The 18,649-nt window shown below is 50.8% G+C and overlaps 1 protein-coding gene across 4 annotated transcripts in view; it reads left to right on the top strand.

The window, feature by feature from the left end:
- Window positions 1–3,145: 3,145 nt before the first annotated feature.
- NSD3 (nuclear receptor binding SET domain protein 3) overlaps window positions 3,146–18,649 on the top strand; it is a 38,798-nt gene continuing 23,294 nt past the window's right edge. Inside the window, exons 1-7 of one of the 4 annotated variants that reach the window (XM_054088817.1) lie at window positions 3,146–3,317; window positions 10,474–11,201; window positions 13,873–13,941; window positions 14,371–14,530; window positions 14,974–15,128; window positions 15,914–16,414; window positions 17,187–17,313. In XM_054088817.1, the coding sequence (XP_053944792.1) occupies window positions 10,518–11,201; window positions 13,873–13,941; window positions 14,371–14,530; window positions 14,974–15,128; window positions 15,914–16,414; window positions 17,187–17,313 (1,696 nt within the window). In that variant the 5' untranslated portion in view covers window positions 3,146–3,317; window positions 10,474–10,517. Of the gene's footprint in view, window positions 3,318–8,936; window positions 9,277–10,473; window positions 11,202–13,872; window positions 13,942–14,370; window positions 14,531–14,973; window positions 15,129–15,913; window positions 16,415–17,186; window positions 17,314–18,649 lie in introns of those variants that run through there. The other 3 variants (XM_054088815.1, XR_008453611.1, XM_054088816.1) reach the window with 3 other exon arrangements.

Here is an 18,649-nt window from a genome sequence, read left to right as displayed (position 1 = left end):
CCTCCTCTGGACCCGTTCCAACAGCTGCATTTCCTTATTATGTTGAGGATTCCAGCACTGGACACAATACTCTAGATGAGGTCTCACAAAATCTTCCCCCTTCCAATTTAAAGCCATTCCCTCTCCCTGCACTCCCCAATCAAGAGCCTTTTCCCAGCTTTCCTGGAGCCCCTTTCAGCACTGGAAGCTGCTCTAAGGTCTCCCTGGAGCCTTCTCTCCTCCAGGCTGAACAACTCTCCCAGCCTCTTCTCATAGCAGAGGGGAGCCTGTGGGGAGCCCTGCAAGGATTCCCCCATGCCAGGCCAGTGCAGGAGGCAGGCATGCGTCCCTGGTGACCTCTCCATTCCCCCACCCTTTGTATGGTGGCACGTACGGACGCTGGGATCTGCTGGTGACGGAGCTGTGGTTGCTGACTTGGCGTAAGCCGCCTGCCAGGATCTGCTGGAGCTGGGAATGCGGAGCCTGGCGGTGAGGTCCCAGTGTTGGCAGAGCAGCAGACGGGGCTTGCCCGGGGCTGGGGTCAGGCACCCACGGGTGCAGGGGGTCCTGGTGAGGTTTGGCTTCCCTGCGCTCTGCCCCAGCATTCTGAGGAGTGGAGGCGCTCCTGCCTGAGTGGTGAGGCCAAAGAAGCTCCCTCTTGGTCTGTCTTCACCGCGCCCTTTCATTTACTTAGGAGAGCAGGGGAGAAGCCGGGAGCCATGCACGGGGATGGGCTTCTGGCCAGAAGGGACTCTCTGGTTCTGCTCCGCACTCCTGCTGCATCTCATGAAGCGTTGACTCCAGTCCTGGTGCAAGGTAGGAGAGCTTGTTGAACAGTTCACATTGACATTGTTTGATCTGCGGCCACATTGAGTGTTTCCTGGTGCATTTATAGGGGTTTGAGAAGAGTAAATGTCATCAGTCCAAGCAGCTGCCTTTATGACAGGACGTGCAGGAGCCAAGTCTCCCTCTTTGTTTTCCCCTGAGGACAGCTTTGTATGGAATTAAGTGTCAGAAGGTAGTTTCGAGCCCTGACATGTTGGAGTCAAACACTGCCAGTCTGATGAAACACAGAGGCAGCTGAAGGAATGTTCTCGATAGGTGACAGGAGACTCAGTCTCTCATAATGTCTTCTGTGTCTGAGTGGAGAAAAACGCTTTATTGCCCCCAGGGAAAAAAAGGTTTGCGACCCTTTGGTGCCTAAACAGGTGAGCAGTGTTTGAAAAAGTAGAAAATTAAATTGGGAAGGATGGCTAGGAAATGGGACAGAGCGCTCCCAAGGTTCCAACCAGAGCTGTAGGTGCATTGCTGCTCTCCATTGACTGGAAAACACATTTCCTGTGAAGAGCAGGTCTCTAAGCCCTTCAAATTCCGGGAAAACCTCGCCCCACCTTTTATCGAAATCCACATTACTTTCCAAAGCATTCCTGTATTAAGGCAGACCATGGAATGGAGCAATTTACTTCCTATGCGCTTTGTTCTGCTGGTGTTGGTTCTGCTAAACCACATCCCAGTAGGTCAGAGGAGGGGTTTGGGGTTTTCCCTTGGGAAAGGCTCTTGCCTGAGGAGGTGACAGAATTGGGAATTAAAACCAAACGAGCAGGCATACACAGACTCCTCTCCTCCAAACTCAGCCTGGGAAGGTGGCCTTTGTCCATCTGCCTCACCATCCCATCCTAGCACTCCAGCTTTCCAGCTTGGGAGCGCTGAGTTTGTGACCTCGTTTGTCTCCAAGGTGAAGTTGTTAAGCAGTTTTGAGACCTCGCAGACCAGAGGCTGTTGGATCTGATTGAACTTCCTGCTCTCGAAGTGTTCAAAGCTGTAGTTTAACCATATTTCCATGATCTCTCCAAGCACTTTCCTGCGTGAATGAGGGCTCGATGTTCCTGTTTTTAAAAGAGCCTGGTGGATGGGTGCTCCTGCACTGTGCTGAGTGTCTATGAGGAGGAAGGGAGTTGCCTTTTAAATTCACTTTATTACAGCAATTCCAACTCCCATAGACATGGAAAATGCCCCCCCACTGTGGGTGTGGAGCCTCTGCTTTCTGGGCAGCGGGAAGCGTTGAAGATCTGGGAGTCCTGGCTCGATCTTTGCTCGGGAACTAGCAAAGTCCGTGGCTCTGGCTTCTTCCTTCATGTTGGGTCATGCTTCTCTCTACATAATCCTTCCTGGGTTATTGTCTGACTTGTTCTTTTCTGGTACAGCTGTCATTGTATCTTCTCCTTTGTTTACTTTCCATCTTCCTGTGCTTTTCTTGGTATTCAGCGTGGAGAGGAGAAGGCTCCAGAGAGATTTTAGGGCAGCCTTCAGGTATTGAAGGGGGCAACAGGAAAGCTGGGGAGGGGCTCTTGATCAGGAAGGGCAAGGATAGGATGACAGGGAATGGTTTGAAGCTGGAAGAGGGGAGATTGAGCTGAGATCTTGGGAAGAAATGTTTTGCTGTGAGGGTGAGGAGGCCCTGGCCCTGTTGCCCAGAGCAGTGGCGGCTGCCCCATCCCTGGAGGGGTTCCAGGCCAGGCTGGATGGGGCTTGGAGCCTCTGATCCAGTGGGAAGTGTCCCTGCCCGTGGCAGGGGGAGGGACTGGGTAGGCTTTGAGGTCCAAGTTTCCAACCCAAACCATTCCATGATTTTAGTTAATGCTTTTGCTGTGGGGAAGATTTACTGAGCGCACATCAGTTGTGTTTTCCCCCAAAAGAGAAAGACCAGAGGGTTGTGTAGGAGGGGAGTTAATTGCAAACACCTCCGTGCGTGTTTTTTCAGCCAAAGCAGCATCAGGAACTGCGAGGATAAGGGCACCTTCCTCCTCGCTCCATCCCCGAGGCCAAACCCCCGGGGCCATGCGCGAGGACTACAGCTCCCATCGTGCCTTGCGGCGGACGCCGCGCGGGCGACCAATGAGACGCAGGCTTGGGGGCGTGTCTGGCACGGCTGCGCATGCGTTCTCTGCAATAACCAATGGGAAACTGTGGCGGGCGTGTCTTGCGCGGCTGCGCATGCGCAGTGCCCCGCGGCGGCGGCGGCGGGGGGGGCGGAGGCGGAGGCGGCGGCGGAGCGGGGCCGGGAGCCGGGGCCGAGCGGCACGGAGCGCCGCCTTCCCCCGCCGCCAGCGCCCGCCCGCGCCCCGCCGAGCGCCTCCCCGCGGCCGCACCGGCCGGGAAGCGGGCGGCGGTGCGGGGTGGTGGGGGGGGCGCGGATCGAGGCCGGGGTATCGGTCGCGGCCTGGTGGCGCCTCGCGAGGAGGAGGAGGCGCCGCGCAGGCCCCGCCGCCCCCGCCGGCCTTTGTGTGCGCTGGGCTGGGCGGACGCGGCGGGGGCCGTTAGAATGGAACAGACTGAAGGTGAGGGGCCGTCGGGCTTTAGAGGGGCCGCGGCCGCCATGTTTGGGGCCGGGGCGGCGGCAGCGGCGGAGGGGGGTGGCGGGATGGGACCCCGCGCACGGCAGGGCTGGGGGACCCGCGGAGGACCTGCTCGCCTCGGCCGCCACGAGGGGTTCCGTGCAGGCAGCGGCCCCAGCGCCCGGTTCCCCTTCCTGAGCACCAAAGTGTTCCCCCGGGAATCGGGGGAGCCGGTCTCGGCGGCTCCCAGCGCCCTTTTCCCTCCCTGGGCACCGGGGTGTCCCCTCTCGGGAACTGGGCAAGCCGGTCTCGGCGGACCCAGCGCCCTGTTGCCCTCCTGGGCACTGGGGTGTCCCTTCCCGGGAACTGGGCGAGCCGGTCTCGGCGGACCCAGCGCCCTGTTGTCCTCCTGGGCACTGGGGTGTCCCCTCCCGCTAACCGGGGGAGCCGATCTCGGCGGTCCCTAGTTCCCAGTTTCCCCCAGTGAGCACCGGGCAGACTGGTTTTGGCGGGCCTCAGCGCCCAGTTGCCTCCTACCACCGGGGTTTCCCCCCGCCTCGTGCCCGTCTCGGGGAGCCCCCATCGCTGGGTTCTCTCCCTGGACACCGGGGGGCTGATCTCAGCGAGTGGGGAGAGCCTGAGGTCGGAGCCCACATTGCACTCCCCGGGGACCTGGCCGGGTGCTCGGGTAGAAAAGGTGCTCAGACTGCGCCTCTGGGAGCTGCGTGTCAGCCAGCTGCTCCACCGTGGGTTGGGTTGAGGGGCTATCAAATTCGGTTCTGTTCAGTGTCTCACTGCATGTTTTTGACTGTTGGCACGCTTAGCGATTCTAGCACAGATTTAAGATTGTCATTTTGTTGTTATAAAAAATTTTGTACTGATAGCATTATTGTATTTACACCAACTGCCCCAAACATCCGTGTAAAACAGCCTGGAGTCATAGCTGAAGGAGAAACTGTAACTGTTTCCATGACTGTTCAGGTATTCCAATGGTTTCTTGTAGAGGCGCACAGACAATGCGTCTGCAGTTCCATTGTTTTAATAAATAACTTTTAAATGAATTGCTTGGAAGGGCTTTGCTCCAAAAAAGTGAGCAGAAGTGCTTGGTGAAGTTAGGGATGAAGAAAAGAGGGTAGTGGTCAGAGACCGTGTGTTTTGTTTTAGTGCAGCTGGGCTTTGTGGTTTTCAGTTTGCTGAGTTTGAAGGGACATGCATGAGGCCATTGCGGTGGTTTTGTGAGGGCACGTCCTGACTCGGCAGCATTTGGTGTTGCCGAAGATCTGACCTCTGGGTTTGTATTAGTATCAATCCATGGCTCTCCCTGGAGAACAGTGGATATTCATCCACATTCCCTATCTAAGTCTCAGGGCTCTAAAACGAGCACTCTACACGCATCTTCAAGACGAACCTCTTTTTCTTTCTTTTTGTCCTCTTTTTTAATGCCCAGCATTTCCTTGTCCAAGCTGCTTCTTCCCACATCACCATGGGAAACATTCAAAGCAGCCTTATCGAAGTCGCGTCAAAGACATGACTGTTTCTTCTGGCATTTCAGAATCCCCAAACCACCTTCAAAAAGGTACCTGGGGCAGTAGTCAGCCTTACCACGTGCTTTAAAGTTTGTTGAGAGGGCTCTGATTCACCAGCAGTGCCTGCCAGCAGAGGCTGCGCAGGCCAGCTGAAGGCGGTGGGATCCACGGGCTGCATCTTTTCTCCTGGTGGATCTACGTGCTAAGAAAAACTTGGTGTTGTCTTAATGTATGTGGCTAAAACTTTACACGCATGGTTTTTTGGGAACATCCAGAACAAAACAGGATGGAACAGGTGGTAAATACTGTGTGCAGGAATCAGTAGGAAGAGTTCTTTTATCAGTCTGAGCGCGGCGGGATGCTGCAGTTGATAAGGGTGGCTCTCCAGGTGATTCATGACCTGGCTGTGGATGCAAACATGCTCAGTTCTGGCAAGGAGTTTGGTGGCTGGCGCCTGTGCTGCCCTGCAGTGAGAGCTGCAGCCTGGTTCCCATGGTTCCCAGTTGTGACTGTTTTGAGGGGAGGAATAAACACAGGACAAAAGTCGATTGCATCACTTAAAAGTCCAGACCAATGTGGGCTGCTCCAGCAGCCTGGCAAGCACGTACGACAGGGAGTGTTTGTTGAGAGCAGTCGCTGTGTGGGTCAGGTGCCGTAGACACCCGGGGCTGGCGCAGGTTGGATACGGGCACACATGAGAATGGAACAGCGCAGAACATGGCAGTAAGCGTGTGCGTGGTGACTGCAGTGGTGAAAGGGCAGTAGGGCACAAACAGATCCTTGAATCCGTCCAAGTTAGGCCTGTGTGAAGAGGAGCTGGGTGGCTGTTTGTGCGTGAAGGTGGCCTAGAACCTCGTTGAGTGATGAGACAGTGACACTGTGCGCTGAACACGTAAGGCTGACTCAACCTGCTGCTTTTCACCTCAGTCAGTGAGCCAGTGGGACAGTTGCTGTTCTCAGCTCAGATGCTTTCCTTTTCCATGAAAGCGCTAACCCAGCTGCTTCAGGCAGGGCCACCCACATGGGGCTTGTCAACAGAAAAGGGGGAAAATTAATGCAAAAAAAGGTTTTGTGGGAACTGGGTTTCGAATCTGTGCATGCTGCACTCGGCATCAGTGGGTATTGTGCCAGCTCCTCGCTGTGGCAGTAGCCAGCCGCAGGCCACCTCGCCTCTGTGTCCCTCCTGGCTGGAAGCAGTGGGCAGAGGTGAACAGAGGCCTGCAGATCGCAGTTGTTCAGGGCAAGCACTCTCATTCTGCACTGGTGCCTGGCTGGGTGTGGGCAATTCCTCACACTTCTGTGTCCCAAAAGCTTTGGAGCCAGTCCTCCAAACCCCCCTCGTGGTGGAAACTGTTACCTTGGGCTGGTGAGGAGCTGGGGTGCCCCTGACCCTTTAGGAAGTTTCTCTTGTGAATTGCATAGTTCCCCTATTTTGTCGCTGTTTTGAGCTCTTCCGGGTTGAGCAATAACTTGTCAGATTGATGCACACCCGTCTGTTTGCTAGGCCAGTCCGACACGGTTGCTGTGTTCTGGGAAAAACTCCCTTGTGGGAGGAGGAAAAGCTTCCATAGGTAACAAACGGGATCAGCGGGGTCTGACAGTCTGAAAAGTTGGTTCTTTTTTAGTCCAGACAACGATGTTTGAGAACTTCATAAATATCTTGTTTTCTGCCAATGAAGCTGCAAAATACACTGAAAATGGCTGCAGATAAGCGTGGTTGGTGAAAACTGCGAGCCTTGGAGGATTCCCAATCTCTCTGAAACTTTCTCACAACCGAGCGCTTGCTGTTGAAGGTGCGGCTGGGTGTTTCGAGTTCTGCACAGTCAGGCTGAGAACCTCGGAGTGGGAAGTGAAACAAGCACAGAGTCAACTCGGGGAAGGCCACTGTAGCTCTGCGAGGCTGAGCTGCCTGCCTTGCACTCTTATCTTCTTTATTTCATTTACTTTTTCCTTTGATAATTTGAGTCCTGACTCTCCATGGGCAACATGAAAAAGTTGGCTCAATCAGCGTCTGTAAACAGTCCTGTTCCCTGCTCCCTCAGAACGTCCTGCAGCCATGGAAAGGGATGAGTACCGAATGTTGGCTACCTGGTTTTGGAGACCAGGCTCCTTTCCCTCATTAGAAAATATAATTGCAGTTGTGAAATAAACCTCAATTTCAGGTGGTTTCCCAGCTGCTCTACAGTATCCATTTCCATAAGCAGTGAGATAAAGAAATTGTTTCATTTTCTGTTGGTTGAGTTTCCGTGTGTCACCGCAGTGTCTGCTATGGGTTAGATTTGGAAGCTAAATTCCACTGGCTGCAGGAGGCTGATACTGTAATTAAACAGATTAAACACTGTTGTAGTGAGAAGAATTTATTCCCAAATACTTCTCTTGATCACTGAAAATCCTGCTTGCTGCAGGTGTAAGCAGTGTTCCTCGCCTGAGGAAGGGCAAGGGTGACTTCTGCGCCTGCTGTTGATGTTTCAGCCACAGTGGGGTGTTCTCTACGTTAGGTCTTGGGAGCAGCTTTCACGAAGTAGTCCTTACTTCAGGTTAAGCACGGGGATTCCTGTAGGTCCAGGATTCTTTGTTCTGTTGTCGCAGCAGATCCAGGGGTGCCCTTCCACCATAATGCAGCCCCAATGCTACTTCCCTGGGTGGCAGCTGAACAAACTGATGCAGAGTTTTGTTAACAGGAAGAAGGGTGGGAGAATCTGGGTGTATTCACGGTGATGACAGGGAGAGACTTGGAAGGAAGAGGCTGTGGATGATGTCAGCTCTGTGGGAGGAGAACAACTCCCTGTGTTTGAAGGCTGCTGAGAGCAGTGATCCGGTTGCGCTGACCCTTGTGGCTGCAGCTGGGCAGGGCGGTGGTGAGGCAGGGTAGGGATTGTCGCGCCTGCGGAGCACAGGCTGGCGCCAGGTCTGGCTACACAGGTGAGCTCCAAAGGGAGTTGCTCCCAAAAAATGATCAGAACTGTTTCCTTGTAACTCCTAAATCCAGTGTGAGGAGGGTGTTTTGGAGTTAATGAATCCATGCTTCTCAGTCTGCAGTCGCTGAGTTGTGTGACCAGGAGGCGGTTACACAGATGCACCGTTTCAGGGCAGCCTTCTGAATATGCCTGTCCATTGCTGGTTGGGAAACAGGTTCCTGGAGGGTCTGAGTCCTCTGGGAACTGGATCCAGCAGTGGCTGGATAAGTTGTTCGGGTGGTGACAGTGAGCGTTTTCCTTGTACATGGTGAGCTACTTGCTCGTTCAAGGAGCTGACTTTCAAGTGGGATGAGTTGTCTGCCTTGACATTGCACATTGTAAGGAAGGCCAAAACCTGCGCCTGGGCAAAAATGCCTTTTGAAGGAATTATCCTTTCTCTTCCCTGTCAGGAGAGAAATGAAAGCATTACATTATTTTACCGCATCATCTACTGGCATCCTCCAGCAGGACCCACAACTTCTGGAGTTGCCACTCTTTGTCAGACTTCTAAGCAGGCAAACAGAAAGGACAGTTATTGAGGTGCCGTGTGACCTTAGCAAAGCTGCTCTTAACAAGGCACAGAATGCCATGGAGTTTGTTGTTTTATTGAGTTTCACTATCTGCAAGTTGAGTTTTGCTTTTTATAGTACTGATGTCGCCCCAGCGAAGCTTAGGTCCTGGTGTGATAGACTTAAATAGAGCCCTTATTTAATGCTCTGGGGCTTGGTGCTGCTGAACCGGATGAGCGGTTGTACTTTGGGTGAGAGAAGGCGATTTAATTACTACTGAAAGAAAACAGCAACAATAAAAAACTGGGAAGTTGAGAGTAGTTCTAAAATTAAACTGTTTCTTCTTTGCCTCTGTCCCTCCAGCAATACACGTGACCAAAGCACTGGTGCAGCTTTGCATGTTAAGGGGGTTTTAAGTGTTCAGAAGGAATAAAAAGGAATGAACCTGGGTTTTAGTAAGAGATAAAAGCAGCCCAAGGCACAATTTCTGAGCGTGAGGGATACGCTGTTTGCTCTTCAACTTGGCAGATGTGTTGAACAGTTAATTTGTACACAGTACGAGCAGTCCCACTTCCCCTTCCTAGAATGGGGGTGGTGATGTTGTTCCGGCCTCGGCCCCGCCTGCCCAGCGTGACGTCCCTTGGCAGAAGCTGTTTATGTTGGTTTGTGGCCGCTGGAGAGAAGGGGAGGCTCTGCAGCCACGGGATTCACCCGTTACCGCAAGCAGGGAATTCCACTGCAGAGTGCTTGGCTGTTAGGCTGTTTCCCTAAGTCGCTTAATTACGGTGACGAATGTGCCCCTCGCTGACTGCACGGGGCAGTGAAGATCAACACAAACATGGATGCAGCCCGAGTATGAAAAGCACACAGCACAGAGCAGACTCCTGGTCGAGTTCTTGTTGCTGTTATCACGTCTGTTTGTCTCGGCAGCCTCAGAGGGAAGGGCTCTCGGTGGTTTGGAAGCCATTCGGTGAGTTGTTGGGATGTGCTGCACTGGGAGGACAAGGGTCGGATGTGGGCAGGGTTCTGTGTCGACCCTCATTAAGAGAGATGTCTGGGATGTGTTAGTGGTGCTTCAAACCCTGACCAAAAGGGCACGGTAACCCTGCTTTGTGCCTACAGGGACAGAATAAATAACACAGAGCCGTGTTTGCTTTGGAAGGGCCAAACTGATCTCGCTTGGGAGCAACCTTGTGTTTCTCACCTGACATTCAGGTCACTGGATATTTTTCTAATTAAACATTTTGATTATTTAGGCAACTGCGAAAGCCTTCTCTGAGCCGCTAGTTGAGATCTCGCTCTGATTTAGTCCAATTTTGATGTTTTAGTGTGCAATGGAAAATTGAAAGCATGTGTGACAGCTTTCTTGGCTGTAATTGAGTTCTGTGAGTGACCAGAGGTTTGGGAGACCTTTTAACGCCGAGGCTGTTTTTCTTCAACAGAACCACATGGTGGTTAAGCCCAAAGCGTTTAACATTAAAATAGGGCAGAGAGTGAGGAGAAAGACCCTTCTCACTTGGCTGCTGAGAGCCAGTGGGTGCAAACTGCTCTGCTGTTCTGGTGAGGGAAGAGGTTGGGGAACCCCATCTGAAGCCATCTGCCTCTGTATGGGTTTCCCAGCAGCTGAGATGGAATTGCCCATTCCCATTAGCTGTGCCAAGTTCAGAAAGCGCATGGCTTGGGTCTCCTCTTGGCTAAGGGCCCATCTGACCTGGATTTTGAAGGAGGTGGGGAGGAAGAGGTTTCTTTCATTTGAGCGGGCTTTCGGGGCGGGGGTGCTTGGCTTGTTCAGTTTGCAGCAACCGTGGTGTCCAGAGAACTTGGTGTCTTCTGTTTGCTTGAGGATCAAAGTCTGCTCTGCATTACAATAATGCTTTCTGACATCAGACTGGGGGGACTGTAGGGAGTGGTTAAAGCTTTAGCACCATAATTCTGCCTTTCTAACACTTGGGCTCATTGTTTTTGAGCACCTGAAGGTGCTTACAATGTTTCTTTAAATATTTTGGAAAAGAAGCAAGTGGTGGTGTAAAAAGCTGCTCTGCAGATCTGTGTCAATAGCACTTTTCTAAAGATTTGCTCTTCAGATCTCTTTTTCTCAGCAATTTAATTTGCTTAATTATTGTCTTTTGATTCACACTGACTTCTTGTTTCCTTCCGCCACCTCTAGGCCCTATGAGAAAAAGGGAAAGCTAAGGATGCTGGAGCAGAACAATGGATTTCTCTTTCTCTTTCATGCAAGGGATCATGGGAAACACAATTCAGCAACCACCTCAACTCATTGACTCCGCCAACATCCGCCAAGAGGATGCCTTCGATGCCGGCAGCGACATCGCTGAAGGTGGTGGCCAGACGCCATACGAAGCCGCCCTGCAGCAAGGCTTCCAGTACCCCCCACCCACGCCAGAGGAGCTCCCGCCCATCGCCAATGGCTACCCGCCGGCCATCAATGTGTACGAGCCGCAAGCCAAGTACCAGGCCTACACTCAGTACCCCAACGGCTCGGCCAACGGCTTTGGGACAGGCAGGAACTTTAGTCCCTCTGAGTATTACCAAATGGAAAACTACAACACAAGGCCGCACGAAGTCCTGGAAAAGCCTTCCCCTCCGCAGCCGCCGCCTCCACCGCCCCCCTCAGCGTCACAGACGGTGATTCCAAAGAAGACTGGCTCACCAGAGATCAAACTGAAAATAACCAAAACTATCCAGAACGGCAGGGAATTGTTTGAGTCCTCGCTGTGTGGGGACCTGTTAAATGAAGTCCAAGCGAGTGAGTACACTAAGGCGAAACATGAAGGGAGAAAGGAGAAAAGGAAAAAGAGTAGCAAGCATGACTCTTCCCGGTCGGAAGAGCGCAAGTCGCACAAAATTCCAAAATTAGAACCAGAGGAACAAAATGTAAGTGGAATCATGGCTTCAGCCATCTTAGTACTGGTATTGTTGTGCAAAGTGCATCTCCAGTGGGGAATTTCTTTCCTTTTTGCTGTGTGCCTGCCTAAAGCCGCGAGGTTTGATTTGCTGCTCAGGTGCTCCGTGTTGGCTTGCTGGGAACTGCATTGGTGGGACAGCGCAGTGCTGGGTGAATGACTGCATGTGGAAAATAAAGGTTAGAACAGGTGCTATAGTGTTTTTAAATGTTACTTAAAACAGAGATGGAGTTGTTCAGCCTGGAGAAGAGAAGGCTCTGGGGAGACCTTAGAGCAGCTTCCAGTGCTGAAAAGGGCTCCAGGAAAGCTGGGGAGGGGCTTTTTACAAGGGTTTGTAGTGCTGGCATGAGAGGGGATGTCTTTGAATTGGAAGGGGGAAGATTTAGGTTAGATGTTAAGAAGAAATCCTTCATGCTGAGGGTGGGGAGGCCCTGGCCGAGGTTGCCCAGAGCAGCAGTGGCTGCTCCATCCCTGAAGGTGTTCAAGGCCAGATTGGATGGGGCTTGGAGCCCCTGATCCAGTGGGAGGTGTCCCTGCCCATGGCAGGGGCTTTTGATCTGGATGGGCTTTGAGGTCCCTTCCAACCCAATGCATTCTATGAATCTATTTATTGTTTTAGCATGTGTGGGGTTTGCTGTGCTTTGGATGGTGTTGGGATGGAGCTTTAGGGCAAAAGTAGACAAGTGTATGTGTTTCCAAAACTGCCTCTCAGAGTAACACCGAGTCATTTGGTGGAAAGTCAGGTGACATGGGGTATTCACTGCAGCTGTTAGTTAATTTTTGAAGGATACTCTGAATACCCTGAGGATGCGCAGAACCCTGGAGCTACGCGGTGTGTGGAGAGGCCGGTAGAAATCAGTGTTCTAAACCAGCCAGTGAATTGGAAATACTGGTGGCTGGGGCACCTTTGGGAAAGTTCAGTATTGATGTCTGTTACTGTTCTGTAACACGATTGTATGCTTATGCGGGGGGGTGTACATAGTATATCTGTATGTGCTGGTTTAGGTTAAATTTCTGATACACAAATTGCTGGGTTTTGATACTCTCCACTGTCCTTTCCTCACTTTGGTAAGCCATTTTTATACCTACATTTCATTTTCTCTCGCTATCCCTTGCCGTCTCTGTGTCACTGGGTTCTGAATTTCCCAGCTGGGGGTTTGGGTGGTGGGGAGCGGTGCAAATGTCGGGAATGGGGAAGTGGCTGGCTTGGGCCGGGACAGAAACAGCCCAGTGGGGCTGGGCTGGGCGGTTACAACACAGAGTGAGGTTTCCTGTAAGCTCGGTGAAACCCCTTGTTCCTTGCTGCTTTTGAAGGTTTGGAAGAAGATGCTGTCCTGTCAGGAGCAGGACTCTGGTCTGATGTAGCAGGTTGATGGATTATGGTGATTTGTAGACACATTGGTTTCACCCCCCAGGAATGTTTACAGATTTTAGGACTGTTCTCCTGCCTCTGATGCATGAGTTTTCTCAGAGCTCATAGTGGTGAAAATCAGGATTTTAAGCTGCTCTGTTCCATCACCCAAGCTGAGCTTTAGTCTCAGAATGCTTCTTTGAAGGATAAGTTACGCTACTCCTTAGTTGTGTTCTGCCAGGAGCCGGACCCTTGCAGTCTGTGACCGGTTCAGCTCTGCCAGCAGAGGTGAGGCTCCACTCACTGTAGGAAGAGAAAGACCGGAGTCGTCGCTGTGCCTCTCTGCTGTCTGTGCCTCTCTGCTGTCTGTGCCAGGGAGGGATGACTCCTGCCCAGCAAACGTTAATGTGGTCAGTGGTAGATGATGGCTCAGCTCTAGCTGAGGTAGCAGCCGGTGCCAGAGCAGACCCCAGGTGTTCTGGGTGAGGTTCATGTCTGTGTTCTGAGTCTCAGCACCAAAGTGTGCGTTATTGACTCACATGGGGCCTTTGGTTTGAAGGGATTAGGTACAATTTCGACTAACAGCATTGTTAGTTTCTCACTGTGTGTGTCTCACTCCTCTCTTTGCCATCCTGAGTCCTTTGCTCAGTGACTTCTCTGCCACAGCAAAAGCGAATGCCCGGTCTCTGTCTCGATTGACAGCTCTGGGCCCAGCTCTTCTCACCAGCTGTGTCATCACTGTCCCCATCCTGGCCCTCCAACCCGTTCCTGTCGTGCTCTGCCAGAACAGACTGCACATGTGCCTCAGTGCACCGTGGGCTCTAGTTGCTGGTTTTGATCCTCCAACTCTTGTCTGTCAACCATGTGCAGTTTAGCATCTGTTTTACAGGTTTCACGTTGTTTATTTAATGTGATTTTGGTAATGTATCTTGGTATCTTTGCAAATACCTGCTCTGCAGGGAGACTCATCCCGATCCTTCGGGTATCCTTCATGCGTTCTTCTGTGTCTCCTTGAAGCTGTGTGTCCTCCTGTCACCTGTACAGGAGAACAGCATAGGGATGAGGGTGATGTAATAGCACAGGGGGGAAGGTGGGGTTTGATTGTGCTGCTGTGTTTTGATTTGGCCATAAAGAGGCATCGTATTCATATTTTTGGGGTTCATGGTTGCTTTCTCTCTGTGAATTATTTTTTCAGCCTGGTTTCGTTCCTGTGCTTGGTTTTGGTTTACTCTCCCCTTACCTTGTGTGTATTTGTTTTCCTTTTCTCTCTCCATTGTTACCCATTTCCTAGAGACCAAACGAGAGGCTTGGCTCGCTGTCCGAGAGGCCCAGAGAGGATGCAGCACTGGAGGACACGCCGGTTAGTATACATGCTAATTAACACCTTTGAACTTCATGCCTGTTATTATTTGTGGACTGATTATCACACAGATTCTTTAATTTGTCAGATAGATCAGTTGCCGTTTCTTTGAAAGTCTTGTTAGTCATTGCTGCATCAAAACATCTTATTTTTTATTGCTTTATTGCATCCCCAAATCAACATTCTGAAGTTGATGAAGCAGCGGAAATGTTTTTGAGGTGGTGGTGGTTACTGTTGCGTCTTGGTATGTCGGTGACTCTCTTGTGTAAATCCTACTCCTTTCTCTTGTGTCTAAGGAACGTTTAACTTGTGTTCGGTTATTAAACGCTGGGGATACCTGAGAGGAAAACGAGTCCCTATGAGCAGCGTGCGCATCTCTCAGAGCGCTGAGTTTTCTCCTTTGGCTTTAAGTTTGCGTTTTCTTTGCAGGTCCAGCAGCTCTTGTCATCTCTTCCCACACAAGTCAGCCACGACGTCAAGTTTCAGGTTGGCGATCTGGTTTGGTCCAAGGTGGGAACATACCCGTGGTGGCCGTGCATGGTTTCGTGTGACCCACAGCTTGATGTTCATACCAAAATCAATACAAGAGGTAAGGGAGGGAGAGCTTTGCCAGAACGCATTGGGTGTCTGTGGTCCCTCCTTTATTGAAGATATATTATCTTTGAACTCCCTTTGCGGGATGAATTCTGCTTGTGCGCGTGCTGAATGGGATATTCTGAAGTGTATAAAACCAGTACTAATGAAATTACCTCTGCGGATGAGCCTGCACAAGCCAGGCTGTGCATCACAGTGCCTGCTTTTCTCAGGACAATGTATTAATGAGAAGACACTGATCAGTGTGAGAGCGCTCAATGTGGGTGAGGCACACTTACTTTCCCATCTCAAACAGTGCTAAACCTGGACCTGTCTTCCTTCTAAACTTCGGCTGCGTGCTTCCACCTGCAGGATCTGAGCAACGTGGAGGAGGAAAGCTTAAGCTAGACCAGCAAAGCGCTGTTGGTGAAGCTGCTGACTAGAATGTTTCCCTTTCAGGTGCCCGCGAATACCATGTTCAATTTTTTAGCAACCAGCCAGAGAGGGCGTGGGTGCACGAGAAGCGGGTTCGGGAGTACAAAGGACACGAGCAGTACGAGCAGTTACTGGCTGAGGCTGCCAAGCAAGCCAGCAACCACTCTGAGAAACAGAAGGTACGGTGAACCATGATCATGCCGAGACTTCTCTGCAGAGCCTGTGCAAGTGAAACTCTGGCAGGGCGGTTCTGAAGCACGGCAGGACAGTACCGTGTTTAGGACTGGCTGCTTTTCGCTGGCAGGAGTGTTTTTCACAAAGATAACGCCAATGTTTCTGTAATTTCATATGGGCAGGGTGATAGCCAGGCCTGTGTTATCAGCTCCATGTGGTGCCCGTCACCCTGGGCAGGGGAGATAATTTCACATATGCATTAGAACTTTGAATACCAGCAGTGCCTGTGTGTTCCCCAGTAACCTGTTCTGTGGAGGACGCAGTTAAAGGACGCTTCCAGCCCCTGATAATAGAGGATATGTTCTTTTCCATTGTTTTATTGGAAAGGAAGCATTAGCAACAGGAATTGCTTACTGTGTAGATGGACTTATTCAGTCAGTAGTTGTGCTCTTCAAAATATTGGTGTGGAAGGAAAGGAGTGTTTATAGAACAATAAGGAGAATTCAACAGGTAGCTAAATTAGGAATAATTCTGCATCTCGTCACACTTACGGGCTTGACTCCTGCCTGTTCCTGCATTTAGTGAAGTTGTGGCTCAGGGCAGATGCTTCTATGATCCAGCTTGAGTGTCTGCCTGTGCTCTAAGCAGGGGACTCTGCCTGCCTTTGCCATAGATGGAGCGCAAACTTAGATCTGCTGCCTCAGAGACTGCAAGGCCCTCAGGATTGCGTTTATGTACTATACATGGCAAAATGTTCAATGTAATGAGCTGCCTCTCTTTGTTCCTTAAGATTCGCAAACCAAGGCCGCAAAGAGAGCGTGCTCAGTGGGATATTGGTATTGCTCATGCTGAGAAAGCATTGAAAATGACCCGGGAAGAGAGGATAGAGCAGTACACCTTCATTTACATAGACCAAGAGCCAGAGGAGGCTTTGTCAAAAGCCAAAAAGACTGCTGCATCCAAATCGGAGACCAAGAAGAACCGGCGGCCGAAGCCAGCGCTGAACGCCCAGCCGGAACACGCCAACGTTACAGCATCTCCTTCAAGTGCTGAGGTGCGAAGACAGAGCCAGCGGAGGCAATCAAGTGTGGATGAGGAGGAGCCGCCTCCCGTGAAAATTGCCTGGAAAACAGCTGCAGCTCGGAAATCCCTACCAGCGTCCATAACCATGCACAACTTGGATCTCCAGAAATGTAATATGTCTCCAGTGGTTAAAATTGAACAGGTTTTTGCCCTGCAGAATGCCGCTGGGGATGGAAAGCTCATCGATCAGTTTGTTTATTCCACTAAGGTGCGTACTTTGTGTAGTGACCCCTCTTGTCCATGAATTATCCCTGTCTGTCTCACTACAGAGCTTAAACTTGTGCCCACCAGGCATTCGTTATCCGTGTTCCTTTCATTGGTGAGATTAAATTGAATGCAGGACAGACGTGACAGCAGAATCCTTTCGTGCACTGAGCTCCTGATTTCAGTGCGTCCCAGAGTCTGGCAGTAACTGTTCTGAGGGGAGCAGCTCCCTGTAGACAGTCACGTTTTAGCTCATAACACACTCAAACTGTTAAAGCTGTTGAGTTCCAGCTTCTGTGTTGAAATAATGTCTGTAAATCTTAATACCAGTGAAATTGTGGGGAACAGATGAGATGATGAAACTGTTAACAGTGTACTAAAAAGTGATACCTCCTTTTTGTGTGACAGCCATTCACAATGAGTTCTGCCTCCCAGCTTCCCTCAGGTGCAGCTTCTCACAGTCAGTGTCAGGAAAAGGTTTAGGACTATTTCTCTGCCTCCTTCTCCTGCCTCTCCCCAGAGGGCGTTTATTGCATCCTAAGCGTTATAGAGAAGGTAATGTTTAGAAAAGTCGTTGGAATACTTGTTTTTAACTTGTGTGTAAGGGGAGAGTGAGGGATGGGAAGTTTTGCAGGGAAGCAGCTCAGCAGTGTGTGTCGCATTGAAGAGCGCTGAGTGTTTCTGTTCTGAGATTTAGGGGTAGATAATAATGCCTGTTAGCAGCAATGTGTGTGTAAATAGGTTAAGACAATCTTTTCCTTTTTTTTCTTTTCAAGGGAGTATGTAACAAACCAGAAATAAATGCCAAGGGGCAAGAGAAACTCAATTCTTCGTCAAATCAGAGGAATGAGAAAGCAGTGGTGCAAAATGCGTCCTCTCCTGAAACGACTCCTGGGTCAGCAGGTAGGAAAAATTGCAGAGTCCTGCTCTGAACTGTAGCACTGAAACTGAAACATCAAACCTGGCGTCTTCATTAGTTAAAAATGATCATTAACATCTTTTCGTTTGCATAACAGCTGTAACAAGCATGGCTGATATCACACCTGGTGAGCCCAGGGGCTTGAGGAATGGGAGGTCTTTGTTTTGGGGTGAGCTGGTTTGGCTTCAGAACTTGTAGTGTCTGCACCTCACAGTCTCAGAGTTAGCACATCAGCAGGGTGGTGCCTTGTTGACAGCAGATGGGAGGTTGGTTTAGAAAACGGCATTATGGGTGTGTGTTAGCAGAGCATTGTAATGGCTTTAGGAACCAAATGTAGAGCAGACCAAATGGGGTCAGAGGAGGAAAGTCTGGAAGGGCATAGTTCAGCACGGAATGGCCCTGAATCAAGATGGGTGCTGTCCTGGACTTTGGTGTTGAGTTCCTGCATGGCCTTTGTAAAGGACAGTGATTTCTTTAAACTGCTTCAGCTTACTCCACCAGCAAAGTGAGACAATCCTTGCCTCCCGAAGGTGTTTCAGGGGCCCCACCACAAAGCAGTACGGTTTGGAGTGTTCTGTTGGAGGGAGAAGAACCACTGAAGCAAATAATGGAGCTTGAGCCTGCAGAGGGGAAGCCTGGAACAAGCTGTTTGATGTTTAATTTGTAGTACAGTAGTAGAGAAGAATGAGAAAGATAAACAGGATGAGGGCTTTCTAGGCTTGGAACAGAAAACAGCGGTGTTTTCCTGTTCTGATTTCTGAGAAATAGCCGATGGGAGCCCTTCCCAAGGGACTGAGCTTTGACCCAGCAGCATAAGGTTGCCTGCAGTTTGTCCTCTCCTCATCCTCAAGAGGAGGAAACGCCATTTGGGGAAAGGACAGAGGTTCCTGAAAAGAGACAGCTTTGAGTCATCCTAAACCAAAAGCTTTTCAAGTTCCTTCAGCCTCTGCAGTGACTTCTGGTTTGATGTAAAATCCATTAACTTTTGCAGGTTTGTTTCTGTGCTTGTACCCATCTCCTTAGCAGATTGAGGCAGACTCAGTTTTACATTGAGTGTGTAAAAATCAGTTTCGAGTTGCAGCAGAAACCGTTGGTTTTCTCTCACAGTGGGATGTGCCTCCCCATAGACACCAAAGATGGGCTGTTTGGTTAAACACTACCCAAGGTGGAGAGTGTGCTTGAGAGGAGTGTTGTGAAAATACGTACCCTAATCTGGATCCCAGCTCTATGTCTCGCTTTGTTACCGCTGTACCCTTTCCAAAGCTGATCCCTATAGAATCGGACCGTGCTGTCTGCACCCTGGCACTGGCTGGGTGGCAG

This window comes from Cuculus canorus, chromosome 26, assembly GCF_017976375.1.
Source record: "Cuculus canorus isolate bCucCan1 chromosome 26, bCucCan1.pri, whole genome shotgun sequence".
Lineage (NCBI taxonomy): Eukaryota > Metazoa > Chordata > Aves > Cuculiformes > Cuculidae > Cuculus > Cuculus canorus.
Note: the sequence above shows the minus strand (reverse complement) of the source record. Positions and strands in the feature narration are given on the sequence as shown.